Here is a 23,709-nt window from a genome sequence, read left to right on the forward strand (position 1 = left end):
TTCATGACATCTATTTTATGCTCTGAGGTGGCTTTTTTTTCTTTCTTTTTTTAATGCAGCTTGGCAAACCAGTATTCACACTTCCAAAAGCTCAACTTTCTTGTTCTTCTCTTAAACCAGTTTAGAGCAAAAACCAGAAGTAAGAATTGGTGAAAGTCAGACTGAGATTTTAACTCATTTGCCAACATGGGAATTACATTTACTGTTTCGAAGTGGAAATACTTAGCATTGCTGAGGTAGGAAACTGTTTTTTTAAGGATTTCTTAAAAAGCAGCAAACATAGAAGACTGTCTTTTACTAAATCTAGAAAAGTGTAGCTGTGATAGGGCCGCTAGCAGTTTGAACTCTTTAAGAATAGCTGCTTGCTAGTAAAAAAGGTAAGTCTTCTCAGCTTCCACAACGTGCTTCTATTTTCTGGCACAGTTTTTACTCCAGTAAGCCTGGCCTTCTTGCAGAAATGTGCGGTCTAACTCTCCAGAAATAGGTGTAAAATGTGTGTGTGTAAATATATACACATTGTGCAAGTCAACTGACACAATCGCGATTTTATGTGTAAGCAGTGTATTATATACTGTATTCATAACATACCCTTCACACCACAGATTTATGCTAAAAGTATCCTAATGTTTCTGACAGCTCATGTGTGACATGAATGCAATCCATATTTCTTGGAGGAGCTAATCTAAGCGGTTTGTTTTCCGATACTGCTGATAGGGCTATATCTCTAGGTGTCACCGCAGTTGAGATTCTGATGGTAACATATTGTTTATGGGTCACTGCCTTTGTCTAAAAGAATAGGTTGGAACAGAATAGCAAAGGTTAATTAAGTTTGTCTATCAAGGAGGGACAGATATAGATGTCTCTTGTATTTTCTATGCTAGAATCAAAGTAAGTCAAGGCAGGTTATCATAGACTTGTTTTGCCTCATGCTGGAAAATATGCTTAGCTGGTTTTAGGAATGAAACAAAGCCACTCTGGGCAGTGTGAGTGCAGCAGTAGTTGTGAGAGGTCAGCTCATGGGCAGTAGCATTGCAAGATGGGAGAGTAGTGGCAACCCTGATTTACAGCTGGGGAAACTGAGGCAGGGAAGTGTTAAATAACTTGCCCGTGGTCACACAGCCTGCACATGACAGAATGGAGATTCCTGATGTGTCGACACTCCAGTGCCTGGCAGATGCTTTCTCATCTCGTGCCAGAAACTGACTTGTGAGACTGTGTCTTGCAGCTTCTGCAAATAAAAGAATTAACTGGGTGATGTTTTGTCTGAATAAATCATGTGGGAAGGGCAGGACCATTTTCTCATCTCTGAGGCTGGAAGAAGTGAGCCACCACTTGTGCCTGCCTTGCCTCTTTTCTGCCTCTGGTCTGGCCACCTTTTCTCATCAGCTCTTCCTGCGTGAAGATTTGTAGAGGTTATGCAGATGTTTCCAGGAGCATGGAAGGAGGAGCTGGGCTTTACGTTGCTCTTCCGCAAGCTGTTGAGGAAGCTTTTTTTGCAGGAACAGAGTGAACTGATGCAAGAGCATTTTCTTCATGCTTCCCTGGCTATTGCTACGTATTCTGTCACTGTTGCGCACTGCTGTAGGTCTGCACTGACTGTTGTGTGCTCAGTGACAGACCAATCCTGCTTCCAGTTAGCCTGTTTCGGGACGAGTTGTTCCTGCCTTCTGATTTCCCGTATTGGCTTTACAAAGGACCAAGGAAGGAATTTCCCCTGTGTGCACCGTCTTTTAATCAGGCCATGTTTATTTGTTTGTGAGTTATAAGCATCCCACTGTTGCTTGCAGTACATCCTTTAAAAAGTTACTGAGTGCATGCTGCGCTGTACAATTTAGAGGAATCCATCAATGTTGAATAGGCCAGATGTGCTTCTCTGATAATCTGTTTCTCCCACTGAAGTTGGGTACTTGGTGAATCAATCCTGCAGCTGGGGCAGGGCACAAGGGAAATGTGGCTGGAAGGGGATGCACTGTAAGTGAGCAACTCATGTGTCCAACTCAGGAGTTCATCTTGTTCTCTGCAGAGAGCAAGTGCATGCCCATCCCTTCCATAGCGCTCCCTTACCTAAAACATGCCTTGTTCTTATGGAGCATAGCCTGTGCTGATGCCAGTCAGTGTAGCTTGTGGGACCGTCCCAGTCCTTGCCTGTCTTGGCCTAGCTGTAGGACTGGAAGAGGTGAGGGAGGCAAGGGGAGGCACCAGAGGGCCAGGCATCTCCTCCTGTGATCCCTGCATGACCCCAGGATTCCCCCAAGACAGGACCCAGGGAAGGTTCCCAAACCTGGCACCTGGAGAAAACATGGCTGCAGTGTTTGGAAGGCCAGACTGCCCTGGCTTGGAAATAATCTGAATATTCCAGGACCTCCCCAGGGCTGTTTTTACCTCCCTTTCTGGCACCCAAAAATGTGCAAGGACTCTTCAGAGCTACAGGAGTTAATACAGAGCAAATGCCCCTTCTCATGGGGTAATGATCTCCTGAGACCCCTTTTTAATGCAGCGCTAAGGTCAGGAGTTTTTACGACTGGTTGTTTTTTTATTGTTACTGTAAAATAGAATTGCTAAGCACTATAAAAAGGAAACCTTATGGTTCAGATTTACTGCAGTGTGTATTCTAAACAGTTTAATAAAACAAAACCAAAGCTTTTAGATTTCCTTCAGCAGTTAATACACAGCATATTCTTTGCAGAGCCAAGCAGCTGGCTGTCGGTCGAACTGTGGTTCATAGACTTGGTGTGGGTAATAAGATTATAAAACATGTCTCTTGCTAGCCAGCTACCACATACTAATAATAATAGTAGTAATAATTCATTGCATCCAGAGGTTTTAGATGAGTTGGTTTTTTAAGAAATGGAGAAAAACCCTAAAAAGAGGTTCGAAAAGAAACAGGTCACTGCGTCCACTCTAAAGGGAGAGGAAACACGCATGTGACTCTTTCAGTGCCAGCGAGTGTTCCCTTCAATTTTACAGCTGTCTGCTGCAGGCGACCTTTTCTCAGTTGTACACGTGCACATGTGCGTTTGCACAGGGGAGAGGTGGAGATGTGAGGACCGTGGATGCTGCCCACAGCCCTGCGCCATCAAGGGAGGGAAGTCTGTGCGCAGAACGGCAGGCAGAGGAGTTTGTTAACATTTTTCCCTAGTACTTCTAGAGCTGTTGAGCTTTGTGGATATGTAGATTCAAAATGGCCTTTGGACTGAGCTTTTGGGCAGTTTGCATTGCTGATCCATAATTTCAGGGCAGAGGCAGCCTGGGTTTTGTTGAAGGAGTCTGTGCAAAGTACAGATGTCTGTTTCCAAGAGGAGACTGCCATTTTTCAGAATAGTAGAGAGGATGTCAGTGCGTTTTTTGAGCTCAAGCTTCTTTGGGTTGACACATTAATGTTTTTTTAAGAGCAAGTTATTATTTGTCATGGTTAACATCGGTGCATATAGAGCTGTTTCTGCAAGCATAGGGTGCAGATGGTAGAAAAATCAACATCTTAATTATTGCTTTAATTTATAATAGAAAAACTCTTACTTTCACAGACTAAAAGCATGTTCTGCCAGTCCTTCAGTATATGTGCAAATACGTGCCACTGTGCTGCTGTCAGAAGACGGGCAGAGGTGCACTTTGCTTCCTGTAAACAGCCACTGCTCTCTCTCAGCACTTAATCTTGCTGTAAGCCTGGCTCCACCTGGAAAGCGGGATGTTGACCTCTGTCTCAGAGAGCACCAGCAGGATTTTATGTGACTCAGGCCACATTATTTCCAGCCAGGCATACTAAAATGAATATTGAATTATTAAGGGGACTCCTAGAAAACAAGGGGTGACTGCATTCTGGTTGCTTTGCTGGGAGGTGCCAGTGACTCCTTCTGCAAGGACCAGACCCTGGGGGTCTGCTGGCACAGGGTGGCCATCTGAGGCAGCAGGGTTCCACGTGTGGCTGGCTGGGATCCAAGGGAGCCACAGTGGAGTGGGCAGAGCTCCTCTAACCATGGTGAGATACGGCTGAAAAGGCTGTCAGACACTTCTGGTTGCAAAGTAAACGTCTAATGGCATAGCTAGATGTGCGTTACTGTTGGCACTTCTACCTTTATACCTGGTACAGAACTGTGGTATTTTTTCTCTGTCCAGAAGCTTTCCATCTTAGAATCATTCAGCTCCTGGCAGACTTAGGGAGACCAGGTCATGTTACCTTTCCTGTTGATAATCTTAAATCTTGTGAAGTGTTTGGCTGCATTTTTTGGAGCACTGTAGCCACATTACATTATAGGGTTTTGGGAACAAATGATAGTAGATGGTAGTTCTTTCATAAAACAAAAATTTAAAAACGCATTACCACCTCCCTCAGGAGAGCAGTTTGGATGATTTCAGGGCACTGGAGTAGGACAGACTTTGACTTCTCAGTGCTGCCAGCTTTGCTGCAGACTGTGGGATGGGGAGGAGGTTGTCTGGTGGACTCTGCTGACACAGTGGACCTGCTGGCTGGTGTCCAGCTGTGGCTCCACTACAGGCTTCTTGTGTGGTCTGTCCACAACTTGGTTTTTCTGGGTAAACCAAGAAAATATTTTTCCATCTGACTGTGTTGTAAGAAAAGCAGTGTGTTAGTGTGTGTTGTGACTGCTCAGATTCTGCAGAGTGTGTCCCGAGTGAGTCAATTGGTAGGACTGTCCTCCTTAGCCACCCCGCAGGTCCCTGGCAGAGCAGTTACTACCAGTCTGAGGTGGGTTAGTCTCTGGGGAGGTGTAGGGACTGGATGGACACTTCACCTCTGACACTGGCCAGGTGTGTGCAGTTGAAGGGGTCTGGAAAGCTTCCCGCGGTGTTGTCTGTGCCATAAACAGAGGACTTCCCAGGAAGCTCCTTGCGGTAAAGAGTGCATGTTTGTGTGCCAGATGCAGCTTCACCTGAGGTGAGATAAACCAGCCCCTAGGTATGCTGGTGCTGCTCCTGCTGCTGTAACCGCTAGGTCACATCCCGTATCATGCCAGCTCACCTGTAGCTGAGCAGTGTGGACACACCGTGAGCCCATCAAAGCAAAAACCCAAGACCAGCGTGTCAGGATTTGACTTCTCATCCATCCCCTGAGGGCTCCTTCATGTGCACACCATGTGGCAGTGGGGTGCCCATGGGGTGCTGGGGTTCAGCTTTCACAGACTGCTGTTGTGCTTCTCTCTCTGACAGGTAAAAGGCATGGAGAACCACCAAGCCATCAGCTCCCAGTATCGCATGTGCTCCTACTACCCACCTGCTTCCTACCTGGGACAGGGGGTTGGCACTCCCACATGCGTTACCCAAATCCTGACTTCTGAGGATGTCCCCTCCTACTTGGATTCAAAAGTGAGAGGTAAGTACACCCACCAAGTTGTCTGGGACCACCTTGCTGTGGGGCAGACACCCAGGAGGTGTGGGTTGCTGCTGGGAAGGAAGCTAGGTGTCAGAAAATAGGTGTTTTCAAGATGGTAGCTGTTTTCTGGAAGGCTTATAGTGGAGTGGCAACATAGAGCTGTTACTGGACAGTAGTGCAAGCTTGTACTTCAAGCAGTCTTGTAGTTCAGGAGCACAGTTGTTCATGCCTTTCTGCTCCTATGTATGTCTCTTAAGTTGTAGAAAAAGTCACTTGAGGTTCCATCTTTGGTGCTCCACCCTCTGGCTCCATCACAGGAAAAAAGAATTATCTTTGCCCAGCCACAGAATTAACTTTCTTCTCCTCAGAAATGCTGTCCATGATTTTTTCCACAGGCTTCCCCCGGAGCGTTTGCTGTTCCCTTCTCTCTGAACCACATGTGGGAACTATCCCTACATCCCAACCATGTTGTGAAGCCCTTTGCAGACTTGCTTCCTTGTTTGCTTTCAAACTCATCACACCGTGTTACTTAATTTAAAACTGCTGCAGATAAGGTTTTATTTTCATATGCAGTGTTTCTTGGCTGTCCTAAGGATTACTGTTATCTGCAGTAATTTCCAGGAAAGCATTGCTGAATTTACCCTGTGGTTTTGAAAACGTTCCTCTTGCTTCCTTGTTCCCTTGCTTCAGTAGCAGGTAGAGCGCACACACAGGCATTAACATGGCCCTGCTGGAGCAGACCAACTCCATTGAGCTGCTTCCCTGTCCCTGGAATAGGACAGTAACTGATGCTAGAGGAGCAAGAAGAGGAACAGAAAGAGTAGGGTGATCCTGCTTTGTATGTCCAAAATCCTCATGCTCCTGCAATGTTCAAAGGTGTCTTAAGCTGCTGATTTCCTCTGAACCATCGTTTCAGTTACCAGCAGCAGTCTGCACTCCATGAATTGAGCTAACCTTTCCATAAGCTGTTCACACTTCTTGTCTCTCTGTAGCAATCAACGAATTGGGCAGTTTAATTTTGTGTGGTCTGTGGGAAGTACTTCTTTTCATTTACGTTACACCTGCCAATTTTTTGTGGGGGTTCTGGTTTTATTTTTGCACAGTCACGCCACTGGCAACAGCATCCATCCTCATTTGCTTCTTTGATGCTCTTGTACATCTTCTTACAATGAAATTAAACTTCTCTTTATATCTGATGGAAGGATATATGTTGTGCAGGTTCCATAATTGTTTTGAGTCATGGACTTTCTGTGGCCAATGTCCTGGTGTCTGTTGCATTTGTGTTGCAGTGAAAAATAGGGTGGTAGTGCCATGAAAGGACCTTACGGACTCAACTGTTAAGTTTTGGATGGTGAGATGTGTATAAAGTCATACCTGTGGCTGGTGTAAATCAGCACTGAGCCCTTGAATTCACTAACTCCAGAACAATTTGTGCTGAGGGGGCGGTTGCTCTGTCGGAATGGCTGTTTTCTGAAAGTCTTCCAAATACTGTGAAGTATCAGATAGATGAAGAAACAACACGTGGTGTGATGAAATCTTAGACTTTTCCTCCTTCTCAGGTAGTTTTAAATGGCTTAGAGAAATCAGTGATCCTTGGTTCATTTTCCTTCTCTTTTCTTCAATTTTATTTTCTTCCTTCTTCTCTGACCACCATTGAACAGTGATGTCTTCCTTTCTGCCCATTGGTTGGAGAAGCAGTTGGCTTTATGCTCAACTGCAGTTAACGCTTTTTCTTGCATCCATCACTACTAATTCACTTAAGAAGTCTTACCAGTTGAGTGTTCTTACAAATAGACAAAAGACCTTATACCCTTTGTTCCCAAATGCACTTCAGTAGTTTTTCATCACTCTAGAAAAAAGTTGTGCGTAATGTGCCACTGATTTTTAAACTGCATAAATACTGTATTTTCAATAATCCCTGACTGCTTCTCCAGACAGTATTCCACATACAGATATTGTTCCCTAAGTTACACCATCAATCAGAAACCGACAAGCAGTGAGATGTAATTTACCGAGATCCAACAGCATTTTCCAGACTCTGAAGAAGTGTTTTTCCATAGCAGGGAGCTAGTGGGTGGAAGAGGCGCTAGTATTTCTGTGAGAAACTGGAACATGTAAGCAGGATAATACCCATTTAATGACCTGCTTAGAAGCATCTTCTTTTTTGTTATGCACATTCTTGGAGGAGATGACTGCTTTTACTTTTTCCATCTACAGACAAAATAATATTCTCAGGCTGTTAGTCCATGATTTACACCCCCATGACATTTTCTTCTGGTGCTTTTCACAATCCACAGAGGATCTGAGGTTTTTTGCTGAGTCAGCAAGCGGGCTGTGAGTGGTGGATCCTGCTTATTAAAGAGGGCAGTCCATTCCCCCAAAGTACTGACTGCTCATGCTGCAAGTGCTGTCTCAATCAAAAGACACATTCTTATGCATTTCTCCATTGATTGTTGGGCTGAACTTTGTACAAGGCCTGACTGCTTTGTATGAAGCCTGGTGACATGTTTCTGCAAGGTTAGTGGTTGCTACTTGCTAAAGACAACTCTAGTGCATGTTTTAAATAAATAAATCATATTTTACTCCTTCTGTTTCTGCAGCTGAAGTAACCATACTCAGAGATTCATTTTCTTTCTAAGAAATGTTCATAGATTTTTAGATTCAGAGGGGAACATTAGGATCATCTAATCTTACTTGCTATAATAATGCAGACTGTAAAACCTTACCTAGTAACTCATGCAGCAAGCCCATATTTTTAAGATCTATGTGAGGACTTGCATATTGGTAATCCAGAAATTTTACAGGACGGTAACAGTGCATATAGAAGAGCAACAGGTCAAAATAAAAACCTCATTTTGCAGCCAGATTTTCAAAACATCAGAAACTTGTATCTATAACAAAAATGATTATTCAATTCCCAAGTGCAAATCTGAGATGGTCTTACAATGCATGCAGTCTGTTACCTACACCTGAGTTGTAACTTCAGCTTTATAGAGGTTTTGCCAGTTCATGTATTATCTCAGTTGGTATTTCAGCCAGACTATTTCATTAATTTTGTTCTGCTAAGGTAACTGTGTGCTTAGACCAGTTAATGTTGAAAGGGAGGAGAAAGGAGCTAGCAGAACACTGATTTACGCTTTCTTTGTTTGGTAATGGTGTGAAGTTCTCAGGAAGCTTCTGACATTTGCACGAGGTCATACTGTGCTACGGTATGTTGCATATAGTAATGGGCTAACGTTTTCTGAGCTGCAAAACACCATCAGTCAACTTTCTTGCCTTTTGAAGTGGTTCTAAGTAAAATGGTTTTGCTTACAACTAAGCACAGCTGCTGCCCTTCTAGCTTAAACTTGAAAAAAAGGGGAGAAAAAGAAAAACCTGTGACAAATGGCAGAAGGATGTTTTCAGAGGGCTCTCTTAGATAACCAAGTTGTAAGTTTTATATAATAATTTCTAGGTATGAGAGGGATTTTGTACTCTGTACTTTCAAAAGATCATTCCACTCCTTTTTTCTGCAAGAGTAGTGAGAGGAAAATACGTATGAGAGGTTGTTATCAATCCCTGTGCATGCAAAACATACTGTAAAATGTGTCTTTATTTTGGAAGAAGCCAAGCTGAAATATCCTTGTGCAAGAAGTGGATGAATTAGAATGGCTCACAACAGGGTATTTTGTCTCCAAAAGCCAAGTGCCTTATTCCCGTAGGTTTCTGTAGGACAGTTGCTTTTTGTTTGTTTGAAAATGGGCTTTTTCATAATTGGCTCAGTGCCCAGACTGGATAGCATCTTCCACTGATTTTGAATCAGCCTCTCCTGCACTTAGATTTGTGAAATACCTTCACAAGACCCTTGTTTGAGAGAGCAAGAAAGCATATGCTTGGATCAGGACTGGGTGCCTCGCTCTGGGTCCTGTTTCCACTGAGTAAAAGTTGAGCGTTGGCTTATCTGTGTGGAAGTGTTTTCAAGGCTTGGGACAGCTGCAAAAAAAAAACAACATTCAAATAGAAGGATCCAAAGGAGAAACATCCCTGTATTTGCAGACACCTTTGATTTTAAAGTAGTTATCTTGGCTTAAAAGTTGGCGTGGAATAAAACCTCTTCTTTGTCATTATTATGTGAAATGTTGAGGTAACTTAAGGGGAGTTCACTGCCTTTGGAAGAAGGAGCAGGCAACTCGGGAGGACTATAAGGATGTTGTGAGGTTGCACAGGGCAAAGATTAGAGAGGCAGAAGCCCAGCTACAACTCAGGCTGGCCGCTGCCATAGAAGTTAACAACAAATATTTTTACAAATACAGTAGAAACAAAAGGAGGGCCAAAAATAGTTTACATCCTTTATTGGATTCGGGAGGGAACATTATCACAAAGGATGGGGAAAAGCCTGAGGTACTTTATGCTTTCTTTACCTCAGCCTTTAACAGCAAGAGCAGTTGCCCTCAGGGCACTCAGCCCCCTGAGCTGGAAGACAGGGACAAGGAGGAGCAGAATGAGGTCCCCACAGCCCAGGAGGAAACAGTAACTGACCTGCTGCTCCACTTGGGCACACACAAGTCTATGGGGATGGATGGGACCCCCGCAAGGGTACTGAGGGAGCTGGTAGAGGAGCTCACCAAGCCACTCTCCATCGTTTATCAACAGTCCTGGAAAACTGGAGAGGTCCCAGAAGACTGGAGGTTAGCCAGTGTGACACCCATCTACAAGAAGGGCAGGATGGAGAGCTGCAGGCCTGTCAGCCTGACCGTGCTGGGGAAGGGTATGGAGCGATCAACCTGAGTGCCATCACGGGCACGTGCAGGACAACTGGGCATCGGGCCCAGCCAGCATGGGTGTATGAAAGGCAGGTCCTGCTTGACAAACCTGATCTCCTGTGACAAATGACTTGCCTAGTGCATGAGGGAAAGGCTGTGGATGTTGTCTACCTGGACCTTAGTAAAGCCTCTGAGACCATCTCCCACAGCATTCTCCTGGAGAAACTGCTCATGGCTTGGACGGGTGCACTCTACACTGGGTTAAAAAGCTGGATGGCAGAGCCCTGAGAGTGGTGGTGAATGGAGTCACATCCAGCTGGTGGCCAGTTACAAGTGGTGTTCCCCAGGGCTCAGCACCGGGGCCAGTCCTGTTTAATATCTTAAGATCTGGGCAAGGGGATTAACCAGTAAGTTTGCCGATGACACCAAGCTGGGCAGGAGCGTTGATCTGCGGGAGGGCAGGAGGCTCTGCAGAGGGGTCTGGACATGCCGGACCGATGGGCCGAGGCCAGCTGGATGAGGTTCAAGAAGGCTCCGTGCCGGGTCCTGCACCTGGGTCACACCAGCCCCACACAGCGCTACAGGCTGGGGCAGAGCGGCTGGAAAGGGCCTGGTGGGAAAGGGCCTGGGGGTGCTGGTCGGCAGCCGGCTGGGCATGAGCCAGCAGTGTGCCCAGGTGGCCAAGGAGGCCAGCAGCACCCTGGCTTGTGTCAGGAGCAGTGTGGCCAGCAGGGCAAGGGAAGGGACTGTCCCCCTACACTGGGCACTGGTGAGGCTGCACCTCGAACCCTGTGTTCAGGTTTGGGCCCCTCATTTCCTGAGAAGGGCAACGAAGCTGGTGAAGGTTCTGGAGCACAAGTCGTATGAGGAACAGCTGAGGGAACTGGGGCTGTTCAGTCTGGAGTGGAGGAGACTCGGGGGGAACGACTTTATTGCTCTCTACAACTACTTGAAAGAAGGTTGCAGCAAGATGGGGTCAGTCTGCTCTCTTAAGGAACAAGCAATAGGACAACAGGAAATGGCTTTAGATTGTGTCAGGGGAGGTTTAGATTGGATATTAAGAAAACTTCATCCACTGAAAGGGTGGTCAAGCATTGGAATAGGCTTCCCAGGGAGGTGGTGGAATCACCATCCCTGGAGATGTTTAAAAAACCTGTAGATGTGGTGCTTAGCGACATGGTTTAATAGTGGACTTGGCAGTCCTGGGTTAACAGTTGGACTTGATGGCCTGAAAGGTCTTTTCCAATAGGAATGAATCTGTGATTCTATGACAATTATTTTATGTGTCTGTGCCTGTGTTGAAGGAGATGGCTTGCATTTAAAATGTTGCTCTAGCTGCTGAATGGATTTGAATTTTTATTTCCCTGTCTGAGTGTCAGGATAGTTGGAAACACAATGAAGCACTGGAGCAGTTGTATTTGCAGCTTGAACATAAAGCAGGAATCTGAAACTCCTCTGAAATAGAAATAAGGAAAACTCATATGATGTGTTCATTTTGACACAGAAAAGGGCAACAGTTTTGTGTAAATCAGCAAACACCATTTTATGAAAGAACATTTCTAGTAGATTTTTTTTTGTCAGCAGGACAGCTTCCAACACTTTCAAACCACTTTCTCACTATCCTTTCTAGCAGTTAAATAACTGGTGTCCCCAGTTTCACAGTTGTGGAGATCAAGGCAGCACTGACGTTTCCAGGGTCTGCATTTAAAAACTCACCCTTACGTCTTTCTGCTTGGATCCTGTATGGAAAACAGTGCTGAGCCATTGGAGAAACCCACCCAAAGTGGAGCAGCTCCATGAAGAGCCTCTTCCAGCAGTTTCATGATGAAGGTCATGTTGGAGACGGTCTCCCTGCTTAAGACAGAAAGGTTCATTTTGACAAAAGCATTGTTAGAACGCAAGGAATGCTGTGTGTGCCATAACCGTGCATGATAGGTTTGATGTTTCTCTCAGATCTGTGCACCAGAGTTATGCCTCTTTTTTGAAGTTTCCTATGTATAGTATTTCTGCATGAACCTGTGCCCTTGAAATGCTATGTGAGATAACAGTAACACTTTGGAGCCACATGTGGCAGACAGCTGTAGGTCAAGGCGTCCTGATATGCAAAAGGTTTTTGAGAATGTCCTTGAACCTGTACTGCTTTCTGCAAGCATTCAAGTTACATGGACTGCATTGCAACAAAGCAGGCTGGTTTGATAAGTCTAAGGAATTAGCCCAAAGAACAGAAAAAAGCCTTGCATCTATCTGCTCTTTGTTTGCAGCCAGCTGAGAAGATGCACTGATGGAGCTGTGCTGGTAAAGCACTTAGGAAATGGGGCACAATAGTAGAAAGTAGATCAAATTCTCCTCCACCATTGGGCTAGTAACTGTCAGCATAAGCTAAAAAGTAGCTGTTTCAGTCCCAAGGGGTCTGGGTGTTGTCAAGTGTGAGAGGTGCCATTTTGTACTCCTTTTCCTGCGCACCTCTTCAAAACCCCTTGAATTTGGAGGGGTTTCAGCAGCAGAGTATGTAGGGAGGATAACATTTTGCTCCTAGAACTGATACAGTTCAGCAATATTTAGCTTGTGTGTTTTGTGTGTGTGTCATGTCTGTGCATCTTGTGCTTAAAAAGCAACCTCTGTTTGAGAGTATGCTATCAATAGTGATGAAGGAGCAAGCAATGTTTGCTGGAAACTTGAGACTGTGTTCCTCACTAACTATCCATCTTACATCAAACTTTTAGAAGTAAATTTTGAAACAAGACAGAAGAAAGGAAGGGGTAATCATCTAAATCTGCAGATTTTGAACAGTCAGTTCAAGTGGTTAACTTGACCTTTGTGAGCTGTTCCTCTTTTTTTTTGTGCCTTCTCTTTGCTGTTACTTACAGTCCCCTATGGCTATGCTGTGTGGCTTCCCTTAGGTGCTCACTGCAGGGATGGCGAGCAGATTTTACACTGCACTTCTGCAAGCCTTGGTTTACATTGCTGCTTGTGTGTGTGCATTGCAACATCTTACAGACCTCTTCAGGCAGACTCGCTTTTAACATGTCATTTTCATTTTCAAGAAAAAGTTGAATTTTGGGCTTAGCTGACTAGGCAGTTGTTGGACTTAGGGATTTTTCAATCTTTTAAACAAAGGAAGTCACTAACTGTGATTTGTGACATTCTTGTTCATACTTCATTTCGTTAACTGTAACAGCAGCTATTGAAATACATTTGAGAATGTGAGGCATATTCAGTATAAGCTGTGGTGACTCATTTTCTGTGAATTGAAGTATTTTTGTATATTATTTGTCTGTGGTCTAAATTAAGTTGGGTTGGTGAAGATTTGACCAATATTAAAATAATTTTAAAAGGTCTGAAAAGAAGTGTTGAAATTAATGGAAGAATTTGCTTACATCCCATTCTGCTTCACTTTATTCCTGATTAAAAGGCTAATTTTAGTAGTTTCTTCTCTAAATGCAGCCTTTATATTATGCTCACTCAGAATAAAATAAGACACAGAATACACACAGAGTAAAATAATACGTGCAGCAAAGCAACTTTTCATTGGACAATTGCAGAATTACAGGTTTGATTCATGAGTTTTGCCGATTCATGCCAGGACAGCTGATAAGCCCTTGCTGTTTGCTCTGGGTGAAGCCACTGGTCCTGCCACAGGAGCAGCTGAAGAAGCTGTGTTTTTTATGGTTTTCTGCCAAATCTCTTCTTGTAGAAATGCAGGTATTTCTAGACTGAGGCCTTAGCATCCTCTAGGAGGAATGCTAAGTTCTCATGAAAAATAGGTGTGAATGCTTTCATCTGTTGGCACTCCAGCCAGAGAGAGTGGGACAGTCTGAACCCTCAGGAGATGCCAGTGGGACCCCATCCACCCACACCAGCAAAACCACATCTACCAAGAAGGGAGTCAGCCCAGACAGTTGCTAAGCAGTCAAATAAAGGGTTTTTTTCCACTGGATGTATTTGTTCATGCTGTTATACTTTGTGTGGATCAAAAGGTGCAAGGATTTTGAAATTCAAGGCTGGACTCCGGTAAGTGTTGCCAGCATTGAGCTGGTAAAACAGGGGTTTGAGGAGAGTCATTTTATTCTGAGGAAAACCATATCAGCGATGTGGTGAGCCACACCAGATGCATATCTAAAGCAATAAATTTATACCTACTGCCAAAATCTCTGCTTTTTTGAGTTTTCTTCTGTGAAAAGAATTTCACATCAATCCCGGTCTGAGAATGACTGGTTTTGACGCACGCCCTTCGCTCTTGCTGGCCCTCATTGAGGGTGCAGCAGAGAGCAAGCGCTGGGGCGCGTTGTGCCACCTTGGCAGCACCCTGCAGAGCACACGTGGCAGCGCCGGCTCACATGATGGGCATTCAGCATCTCTCTGCAGGCCCCTGCCAGGATGCTGCCCTGGGATAAGTAATAGCTCTGTTTGCTTTCCCCAGACACCTTCCCTCTTTTACTTTACGTTCTCTTAACGGAGGGAGGTTAATTCTCAGTCCCTCTTGCAGTTAGCATTTTAGAGCCACATGTCAGAGACCAGTGGTTTATACCCACTGCACCCCTGGACTTATTTTCTGCCTGTTGGAGCTGCTGTTTGTGTGGGACAAAGGTTGTTACTATAGCTGATGAGGTTGTGTGGGATTTTTTTCTTACACTTTAAAGGATGTTGGATACTTCACTGAAAAAATCCGTACCATCAGTTGATCTACTTCCTTTTATACTCAGTGTGGCTTTGACACTCTGATTTTATTACCTCTGGATGCAGAATTTTTCCTACTGCAAGCAGAAATTGATAGAAATCATTAACAGTAAAACAAACTTTACCATAAAGTCTAAAACAAATCAAGACATCTTGTTATGATGGTAGCAGTAACAGTGTGCTTACCCAGGCGTGATTTGTAATTTTAACAGTGATAACGCTCACCTCTTTGCTTTCCTTTAATGTGCAGTTGCATCTTGCAGTTGACTGGTTAAGAGAAGAGAACTCATCCCATATTCAGCTGTAATCTTTTCTGTGCATGATGGTCTACATGGAGCCTCTTGCAGTTCACATTAGTTTTGCAGCTCAGGTGAGGGTCTCCAGCTGAGCTAATTCTTCTGCAGCTTCTGCTTTTAAAGCAAACCTCTGCAGGCTGTAAGAAACTCTCGCAAAAAATCTATTTGCTACTGATTTCTGAAGAAAAGAAAAGGGGGAAGTAAAAAGTCAGAATTACTAAGGCTTTGCAGTATAGAGCCGTGTAGGCTGGCTTCGCCTGTAGTAGGGACATGATGAGCTAAAATGTGACTCTTTGCAAGAAGCTGTTGCAGTCCATGACACTGCTCCCATGCCAGAATGATCTCAGGGAAAACAAAGGGTAACACCTCTCCATGAGTATTATGGAGATATGTGCCTTATACCCTGTTGCAAGGGTAAACTTCTGACAGAAGAGAACAGAAGTAGCTTTCCTACAAGCACTGGGCAAAGGAGCTGGGGGACAGTCAAGCACTGTGTGTAACTGCACAAGATACAAGGGAATCATGGTGTGTGAGCAGACAGCCCATCATTCATTCTGCCCATTTTATAAATATGCATATTTATATTGCATGTATAAATAATACCAGGGTGTGTTGCCTGTGCATGATGTATGTAATCCTGCAGGGCAGGGTAGGGGATGAATACCAAGGCTACTTAATGGGCTTTCTTAATTTAGCGACCATTAGCATGCCTGCCCATCCAATGTTTTTAATTCTATGCTTCAGTGTAACCAATTGGTTTATTTCCAGTGCTCTTCACAGGCGTATCTTAGGCCAAGTACAAGTTGAATAACCTTCAGGAGAGCTGTGCTGTCCTTCTGTCGGCCGCTGTCTTTGAAAATTGCCTGCAGAGTTAGTGAGCAGGAACAGTTAAGATTTACAAACAATGATGAAGCTTGTCATGCATCTTTCACCATTCATCATCTGGGTGCCGTGGCTGGGCGGTGAAGTGTTCTTCATAAAAACCAGCTCAGTGTGAAATACACCTCGCAGCAATGTTTACTGCTCTGAAACTCGTCAGCAGCCCTTTATAGTAAATCCAGATTGCGATGTGACATTACAGTATATCATTGCAGAGCGCGCTGGGGTTTACACTAGGAATGAGTGCAGTTCACACCAGATGAGATGTCGAAATTGAGTTATGTAGGAATTTGGCTGTTATATGGGGATAGCTTTTGTTTTCTGAGGACTGAAAGTTAGCTTTATATATATAATATATATAATCTACACATACCTGTACTTGTGTGGGGGTGCCTATATCGATATAGAGATATATATACATGGTTATATGGATACACACATGCTATGCGCACATTCTGTATACAGACACTGCATGTGTTCAAATATTTATTTTTCTGATGGGACCCTGTCTTATTTTCATGCTGTTTCTTAAAAGATATTTCAGTATTTCATTGAAGTTCTGCATTTTAGCATTAGCTTTTCAGCCAAGTAGCCCTTTATTTTCAAAAAATACTGTTGAAAATACAGGTCAAATATCGCTGGTTTATGATTCCTGTCTAGAAACACAGAATGGGCATTAGTTCCTAAGGAATTTTTGTTTAGGTTAATCAGTTTTTTTGTAGGGTTGCTACAGCAGATAATACTATTGAATTTCTCAGTAATCAAAGGCAGAGAACCTGTGAGGTGAGTGTGTTACATACAGCTGGTGTGCTGGCTTTGGGAGAACAAGTGTGCATGCAGGTGCACCCAGCAGGCAGCTGAGCTCGGGTTAGGCAGAGCTCTGTGGGAGCAGCTGAGCTGGAGGAAGTTGCTTCTGAGATGTCAAGATGATGCAGCTGGCTGGCAACCAATGAAATGGAGCTAAGGCCCATTGCTGGGGTTTGGTTTGAGTGGGTTTTTGTTGTTTTTTTTGTGTGAATGTCTTCCCACACTTGGAAGATGAAACTTTGAGCAGAAGACCTGGTGGAAATATACACAGAAACCTTAAAATACAAAAACTACAAAAGTTGCCTACATCTGATTGTGTACTGGGATGGCAGGTGTTCTCCCGGCTTGTTATAGTCCCTTCAACTGCAGTGTGGACACAACGTCACTGAGAATAAGATAAAACAGTAGGTGTCTGTTCAGTTATGTAAGTAGGAAGTTGGTGCAAAATATAACCAAGACATTTTGTGTATGAGTAAATTGAGGCTGAGTCTTTGGAGATAAATCTGCTGTCTTGGGGATCTGGTAGTCTGAGAAATATCCCTGGAGATAAACAGTAATAGCCGCATGAAGCTTTAAAAGCATGTTGTCTTGGTTGGCCTACAAACAAGGACACTAACTTGCTTTAGTCAAAGTGAGGTGCTTTGGTGGCAGTTAACTGATTAAAAAGAAGTTAAAGGTTGGAGATAGACCAGCAGAGTTTTTAAGTGCTTGCTGTGATGTTGTTATTTTAGTGCTGTGACTGCTTTGTCTTCTGTGATGGAAACAGAACTGGCATGTTCTGGACTCTTAAGTGAAATCTTTTAGTTTTATTATTGCCAGGCTTTTCAACTGGAGGGAGAGATGGGATGTTTGAAATACTGTTAAATTTAATTTTAGATTTCTGAGACTCGTGCTCAGGTATTAAATATAGTTCAGAAGTGGAAAAAGGAGTGGAACTGCAGTTGGTACTGTCAGAGAGGAGAGAGAACTGTACTTCATTTGTTGTCCTTAGCTGTATTCAGCTCCTGTAGTTGTTTTTGTCATGCTAATCCTGCAGTCAAATCATGCTTTTCCAGCTCAGAACAGTTTCCACGAATGTGCTTATTGTTACTGATTTTATTTAGTTGATTTATTATGTTTTTATTTAAAAATCCAGCACTGTAAAGTTTACCTTTCAGTCTGCTGCAGGCAGCGTGAAGGTAAAGCCTCAGCTCCAGTAATCACGTAAATACAGAGGCTTCCAGGCATACCAATAGCATGCCGGACCTGTTCATATTCATAATTAATTTAGTGATACAGTATTAATCTCACCATCGTCTTTACCAGAGGCTTTAAAGGATCCAGGAAGGTTTCTTAGGGAAGATGAGAGGGTAAGAGGGTAGAAGTGGGTTTTTTTATTTTTACTTTCTGCTTGTATTTTGAGAAGGGCAAGTTTGGACATCTTTTATGTTACTCCTGTGCTTGAATTAAGAGTGGTGAAGAATAAAACTGTCTCTTAGAATGTAGTGGTTTCAGGCACCAGAATGTGGCATTTAAAATCAAAGGGATGTATTTCTTCACAACCTTGACTGCTTTATATCTGTTTGGTTTCTAGTAACTTTACTAAGCTGCAGTCTTCAAATGTATATAGGAAGTGGTGCCTTGGCATAGGGACTCTGCAACAGACTTGGGAAGCTTGAGGTCTTTATGAATACATACTCAGAACATTATCATAGAGCTTGTCATTTAGTTTCCCATTCTTGGAGGTGACTTGTTCCTTTTGCAGTGTCTGCCATGCATAGATTGAATGAGACTTCCAGGTGTTAGGGCAGGAATTGGTAAAAATATTCCAGAGAGGTGCCACATCAACAGTATTTAGTGCAGTGCTAGCACCCAGTTGTTGCTGTCCAGGTATCTCCAAATTTGAGTTAAATGGGCAAGTGCTGGCTGGGACTAAGGAAAAAAGAAAAAAAAGTATCTTGTCTTTAGTCACTTGATTTTATGTTATTTTCTCACACACATGCAAAGGTCTTATGGTAGTAGTGGCATTTTGTTATGGTGACTTTGCAAGGAATCAAGGCAAACATACCTATACAGCACTGTGAAAATAGTCCAGAAGGAAATTGCTGAGAATCGGGGGGGAAAAAACACACCACAAATAAGCTAACGGTATGTTGGCCAATTATAATGACTGTCTCTGGCATCCAGAAGTTGTCAATCATACCTTAATGTTTATAGAAGTGAAAAGTCAATGCATAGTTGTTAAAGTTGACATGACTCTCAGGTTGAGAAAGTGTAATCGCTGGAGGGGACAGTTAAGTAGCTGTGCTCCGTGTCAGCCTGTCTCGCTCGACTACTGCACTAAACGCTTTCCTGATGAACGATAGATATGGTTAAATACCAGGATAATTGCTAGCTACAGCATCCAGCACTCTTTTAATGCCTTGTACTACATCTGTATTAGCTCTTGCCCGAGGCTGTTTGAGGTTTCTGCAGGGAAGAAGGCATGTACATTCAATTGTTCAATTACGTTGTTCTCCGTGGGGTTTTGAAGGGCAATTGTTGCAGAGCTAAATAGGCTATAATAAATTATACTTCCTTTCCTCCAAACCTGTTGAAGTAGATCAGACATGCAAGTGTTGTAGCTGCTCTCTGCTTGTGACATTTTCTTAGTCTGCTGTACTGAGAACACACAAAGAACTATTTAGATGAAGTGTTTTTTCACTTGAAAAATGGAAGAATACCAGACTTGTCTTGCTAAGCTGATGCAAAATCAGTGAACTTGTTGTGCACCGTATAAAAGTGCTTCCCCTCACTACTTCCACGCATCTAAATAAGATCATATATAAACACATATTCATGCTCATTGTGCATAATGAGAATAGGAGAGGGACTCCACTCTGCCCTCTGTAATTAGGAGGGTGTCAGCATTTTCATTAAATTCGTAGCACTGCTGGTGTTTTAAGGAGAAGAGCTGAAGGTGGTGGTTTCTGCCAGGGCAATTGCCCACTGATTCCCATGAGCAATTGCACCACCTGCGTGTAGTGATGCTGCCTTGCGCTGGTGTAGCTCCTGCTTGCAGAGCGTGTTACCGTTGCATCACAGCACGTGCTTGGTGGTGTGGCCACGAGGCAAATGCCCACAGATCCCAACACTTCTCTGGAGCGCACCCCACCTCTGCTGCAAAAGGGACTACCCCGCTTGGCACCTACAGGTTGGACAAGGTGTGAGAAAAGCTGAAAGCATCTGTGCACAGATGGGCGTATTACAGCTCACTTCAAAAATGTTTGAAAGGGGTTGGAGGGGGAACATTTGTTTTTGAAGTGCACTTCTCTTAAAAGTCTGAAAAGATCTGGAGACTGCTTTTGAAGTATCTTTGGAATTGAACGCCTCATTTGTTGGGATTCATTCTAGTATGTAATCTAGAAAGCATGGGAGCCAAGTTAACCACGTAGGACTCCCTGTGGTTCATTTTGAAATAAACCAAACAATTGTGAATTTGTTTCTTTTTTAACACTGGTATTTACATCTTTGCATTTATTTTGTGGGTTTTTGTAAGGTTACAGTGCCAGTTTTAAAGCTCTATGTCTGATGTTATCTCACAGTATCTGATAAATCAGCTAAGTTTCACAAGCAGAAGGTTTGCATAAGGTCTGAATCACCCCCCATATGCTGTGGGTAGCATGTTTGTTTACCCCAAGCATGGCACTAATCATGTCTTGGACTGCTGAACGTAAAAGAATGTTTTTAGTCCAGTTTGTCACTAGTTTTGTTTCCTTTCTAGACATGAAATAAAAAGAAAAATCAATGAGCTCTCTCTCCTGTTCACTTACAAATCATTTTCCCCTTCCATTTCTCTCTCAGGGAAGTTGCAGACACTGCAAGGAGTGTTTTATTTCCCCACCCTGAAACAGCTGTTTACACTAGATTTTTTGTATTAGATTTTAGTGTTGGCTTTTGGCTGTATAAAACACATTTTGATAAATTTCAGTCTGAGTCAGATTTGAGCTAGCTCTGTACCCTTAAATACAGTTTTAAATCTGCTAAATACTCCAAATAAAGACTTTGCACACTTCAGCTTTTGCTGTCCCCTCTCTCGGATAAATACAAACTTCTAGTTCATAAAGCTGTCTGTACCAGCTGTGCCATACACGTCTTTCCCCAGCTCTTCCCAGTGTCAGAAGTGTTTCCAGGGACTTTAATTTTGTGGATTGAATGTCTAGTTTTTCCAAGGGATAAATACTGCACATGAGTTTGTGCAGACAGCCTACACTGCAGTGAAGCAACACGGGTTTGTTGATGAGAGGTGTCTGGTGTATTGGTGTTATATCAATACTCCTGCAGGGACTAACCCAAATGAACCTGTAGCTGCCTAAACTGTAGTTAAAAACTGGTGAGGAGACAGGAATGTGGGTTGGTCCCTAGTTCGAAAGTAATTACCCATTCTCAGCCATGAGGCTGACCTCTCTGCCTCTGCCTCTTAACTGTCCAGCTTGGATCACTTCATCTGCTTTTCTTGCTGCATTCAACTGCTGTGCCTGTCAGCTGCATATGCGGATGAAGACTGCCTGCCCCATTCTCCAAGGGAGGGGGAAAAAGCCTGCCTTGACCCTGAACAGCACCAGGTACTCAGTTATTCTGCATGGTGCAAGCTCCTTGCAGCCCCTCCCCTCTCCCCCCTTCACTGCCCCATGTCTGTGGTGGGCTGCAGCAGCCCTGTATGATGCAGCAGAGGATGAGCTCTACCTTTTGCTTCCCTTCTGTTCTCCCTGCCTTGCCCTTACATTGTTGAATCAGTTTCGTACTGGCCAGAGTTGCGTTCAGCGTTGTTGAAATTAACTGAGGCATAACACTGGAGTGGTCCTCTTGAAAGCAAGCAGTCTTCAACACAGCCACCAGTGTCTGCACTGGCCCTCTAGACCCAAGAAACCTGTCTTAAAATTTTTTGTACAACAGAGCCAATGATAAAATTCTGATTTTCTATTTATTAATTTCTTTATTTTAGAACTTTTCTTCCACTTAACCATGATTTAAGGTTCTCCTTCCTGACTTCAGGCTGTGGCAAGCAAAGGCAAGGGAAGCACATGTACAAAATAGGTCAGATACACCCAAGCCCACTCCAGTAACCTTAGTAAGGAAAGATGGCACAGTAGCACTGGACTGACATAGTACCCTTGTAGGAAACTAAAACAACCAAGGTTTTTAGGTTCTATTGACCCACAGCTTGTAGACCGTTAACTGTGATCTTGGGGGAGTTTGGCCCTTCCTAGCGAGGCTGCTGCTGTCAGGATCCTGAAGGAAGCACTGGACAGTGGTGGGTTGACCATCCCACCAGGTCTTCATCACTGCAGAAAGCTGTAGGAAGTCAGCAGGACCTCCTGGGCCTGGAGAGGTGCTGCTGCCAGCACCAGCAGTGTTGTTAGGTGCAGCCCGTGCCCTCCAGCTGATGACACCTGTCAGCTAGAGGCTGGCCTTTCACCTCGGTGCAGGACCAGCCTCTGTGCTGCACCAGTGTTTCACTGTCTGCATTTAATACTGCTGTTGTGTTTGTGCAAATAAATATAAATATAATGCAGCAGGTCTGTCTTAAGCCTAATGTTGTGTGAAACTTCATTTAACTTATTTGACTACTTCAGAAATGTTTTGTGTTCGGTTTTTGTCCCTGTTTTCTCAAGTATTGTGACTTATTGCAGTGAGGTTCCTAAACTTCGGAGGGCATAAATCTCACTTTAAAATAAGTAGCAACGTTTTTACTCTGTTCATGCATATACCCATCTTGTGCTGAATATTTCATCAATACTTGTTGAGCCGTTTTACTGCAAAGCTGCTTGACTTGCTTCCAGTTTAGAGTTAATATTAAAAAGTGGTAATATTAAGTCACTTTAAAGCCTTCTGGGCTTTTTAAACTGCAGATTCACTTAAATTGTAAGCTGTAAATTATAAGGCACCTTCTTTCTTCCCTCTTGTTCAATTTTGAGCATGGTCATTGGTGAGTAGTCTTGTTCATGCTGAAGTCAGTGACAAACCTCCTGCAGCTTTTGCTAGTGTGGTATGGGTTGCAGGTCCTTGTTTTCTCCCTTCCCAGCAAAGCAGCTTGCATTCTAAGAGCATTAAGAAAAAAATAATCTATTTTTTGCAAGTGAAAAATCTCTTGTATCTACTACAATAGATCACTTGCATTAGACAGCATTTTCTTTGATTGTTTAGCAACCTCTTGATCTCCAAAAGCTTGCAAATCATGTCCAAAAACACATTTTAAGCTGTATAATATGTCACTTTTGCACTGAGCCCATATTTCCTAAACTTAAGACTGTCACTGAACCTGAAAGAGCCGAGGCCATCGTTATTAGCTATTTGATTACTCTTTGAGCATTATGACTGATGACAATGGGCATGTATTGCATCCTGCTTTATAGATTGAAAGCAGCATTGACAACAACAGAAATGTAAAGAGGGCTGACCGGAATTAACGTTTACATTTACATGGCTAGTCCTGCTGTTGCACAAACTGTGATATCCTCCTTTTTTTGTGATACGCTAGTGATGATTAACAGCCTTTCTGACCCAACAATAGAGAGACATTCAGCCAAAATCGTGTTATGTTTAGATTTCTGTGCTGAATCCAAAAAGTTAAATGTGATTATTAAAGCTCTGAGGATCCTCTTTCCTTCCTTTAGTATATCTACACAAGGAGGAAACCTTGTGCCTTTTTTTGTGTCTCTCCACATACTCTGCAGCTTGATAACATTACAGCCTTGAGTGCACTCTTTCCTTTAAAATTACCATTGCTTTTCAAAAGATTACCATTGCTTTTCCTGCCACAGGTATTGCAAATGGCAGTGCATTTTCTGAGTAGGACAGTTGGTGCTGCTGGAAGTAGTTACTCAAAAGGAACTTCTTGTTTAAACAGGTTTTAAACAGATATACCAAGCAAAACAAAGGCAGCTATATTGTAGTGATGCCCAGAAGCAGGTGAGTCGGGAGTCACTGGCTGTCTCTGGTGTTGCACTAGGAGGTAGATGTA

The 23,709-nt window shown here is 43.5% G+C and overlaps 1 protein-coding gene across 1 annotated transcript in view; it reads left to right on the forward strand.

The window, feature by feature from the left end:
• Positions 1-23,709, forward strand: part of DMRT1 (doublesex and mab-3 related transcription factor 1) — a 63,265-nt gene that overhangs the window by 29,045 nt on the left and 10,511 nt on the right. The window contains exon 4 of the mRNA XM_055699141.1: positions 5,164-5,326. Coding sequence (XP_055555116.1) covers positions 5,164-5,326 — 163 coding nt within the window. The remainder of the gene's footprint in view (positions 1-5,163; positions 5,327-23,709) is intronic.

Source organism: Falco cherrug, chromosome Z (genome assembly GCF_023634085.1).
Source record: "Falco cherrug isolate bFalChe1 chromosome Z, bFalChe1.pri, whole genome shotgun sequence".
NCBI classification, from domain to species: Eukaryota; Metazoa; Chordata; class Aves; order Falconiformes; family Falconidae; genus Falco; species Falco cherrug.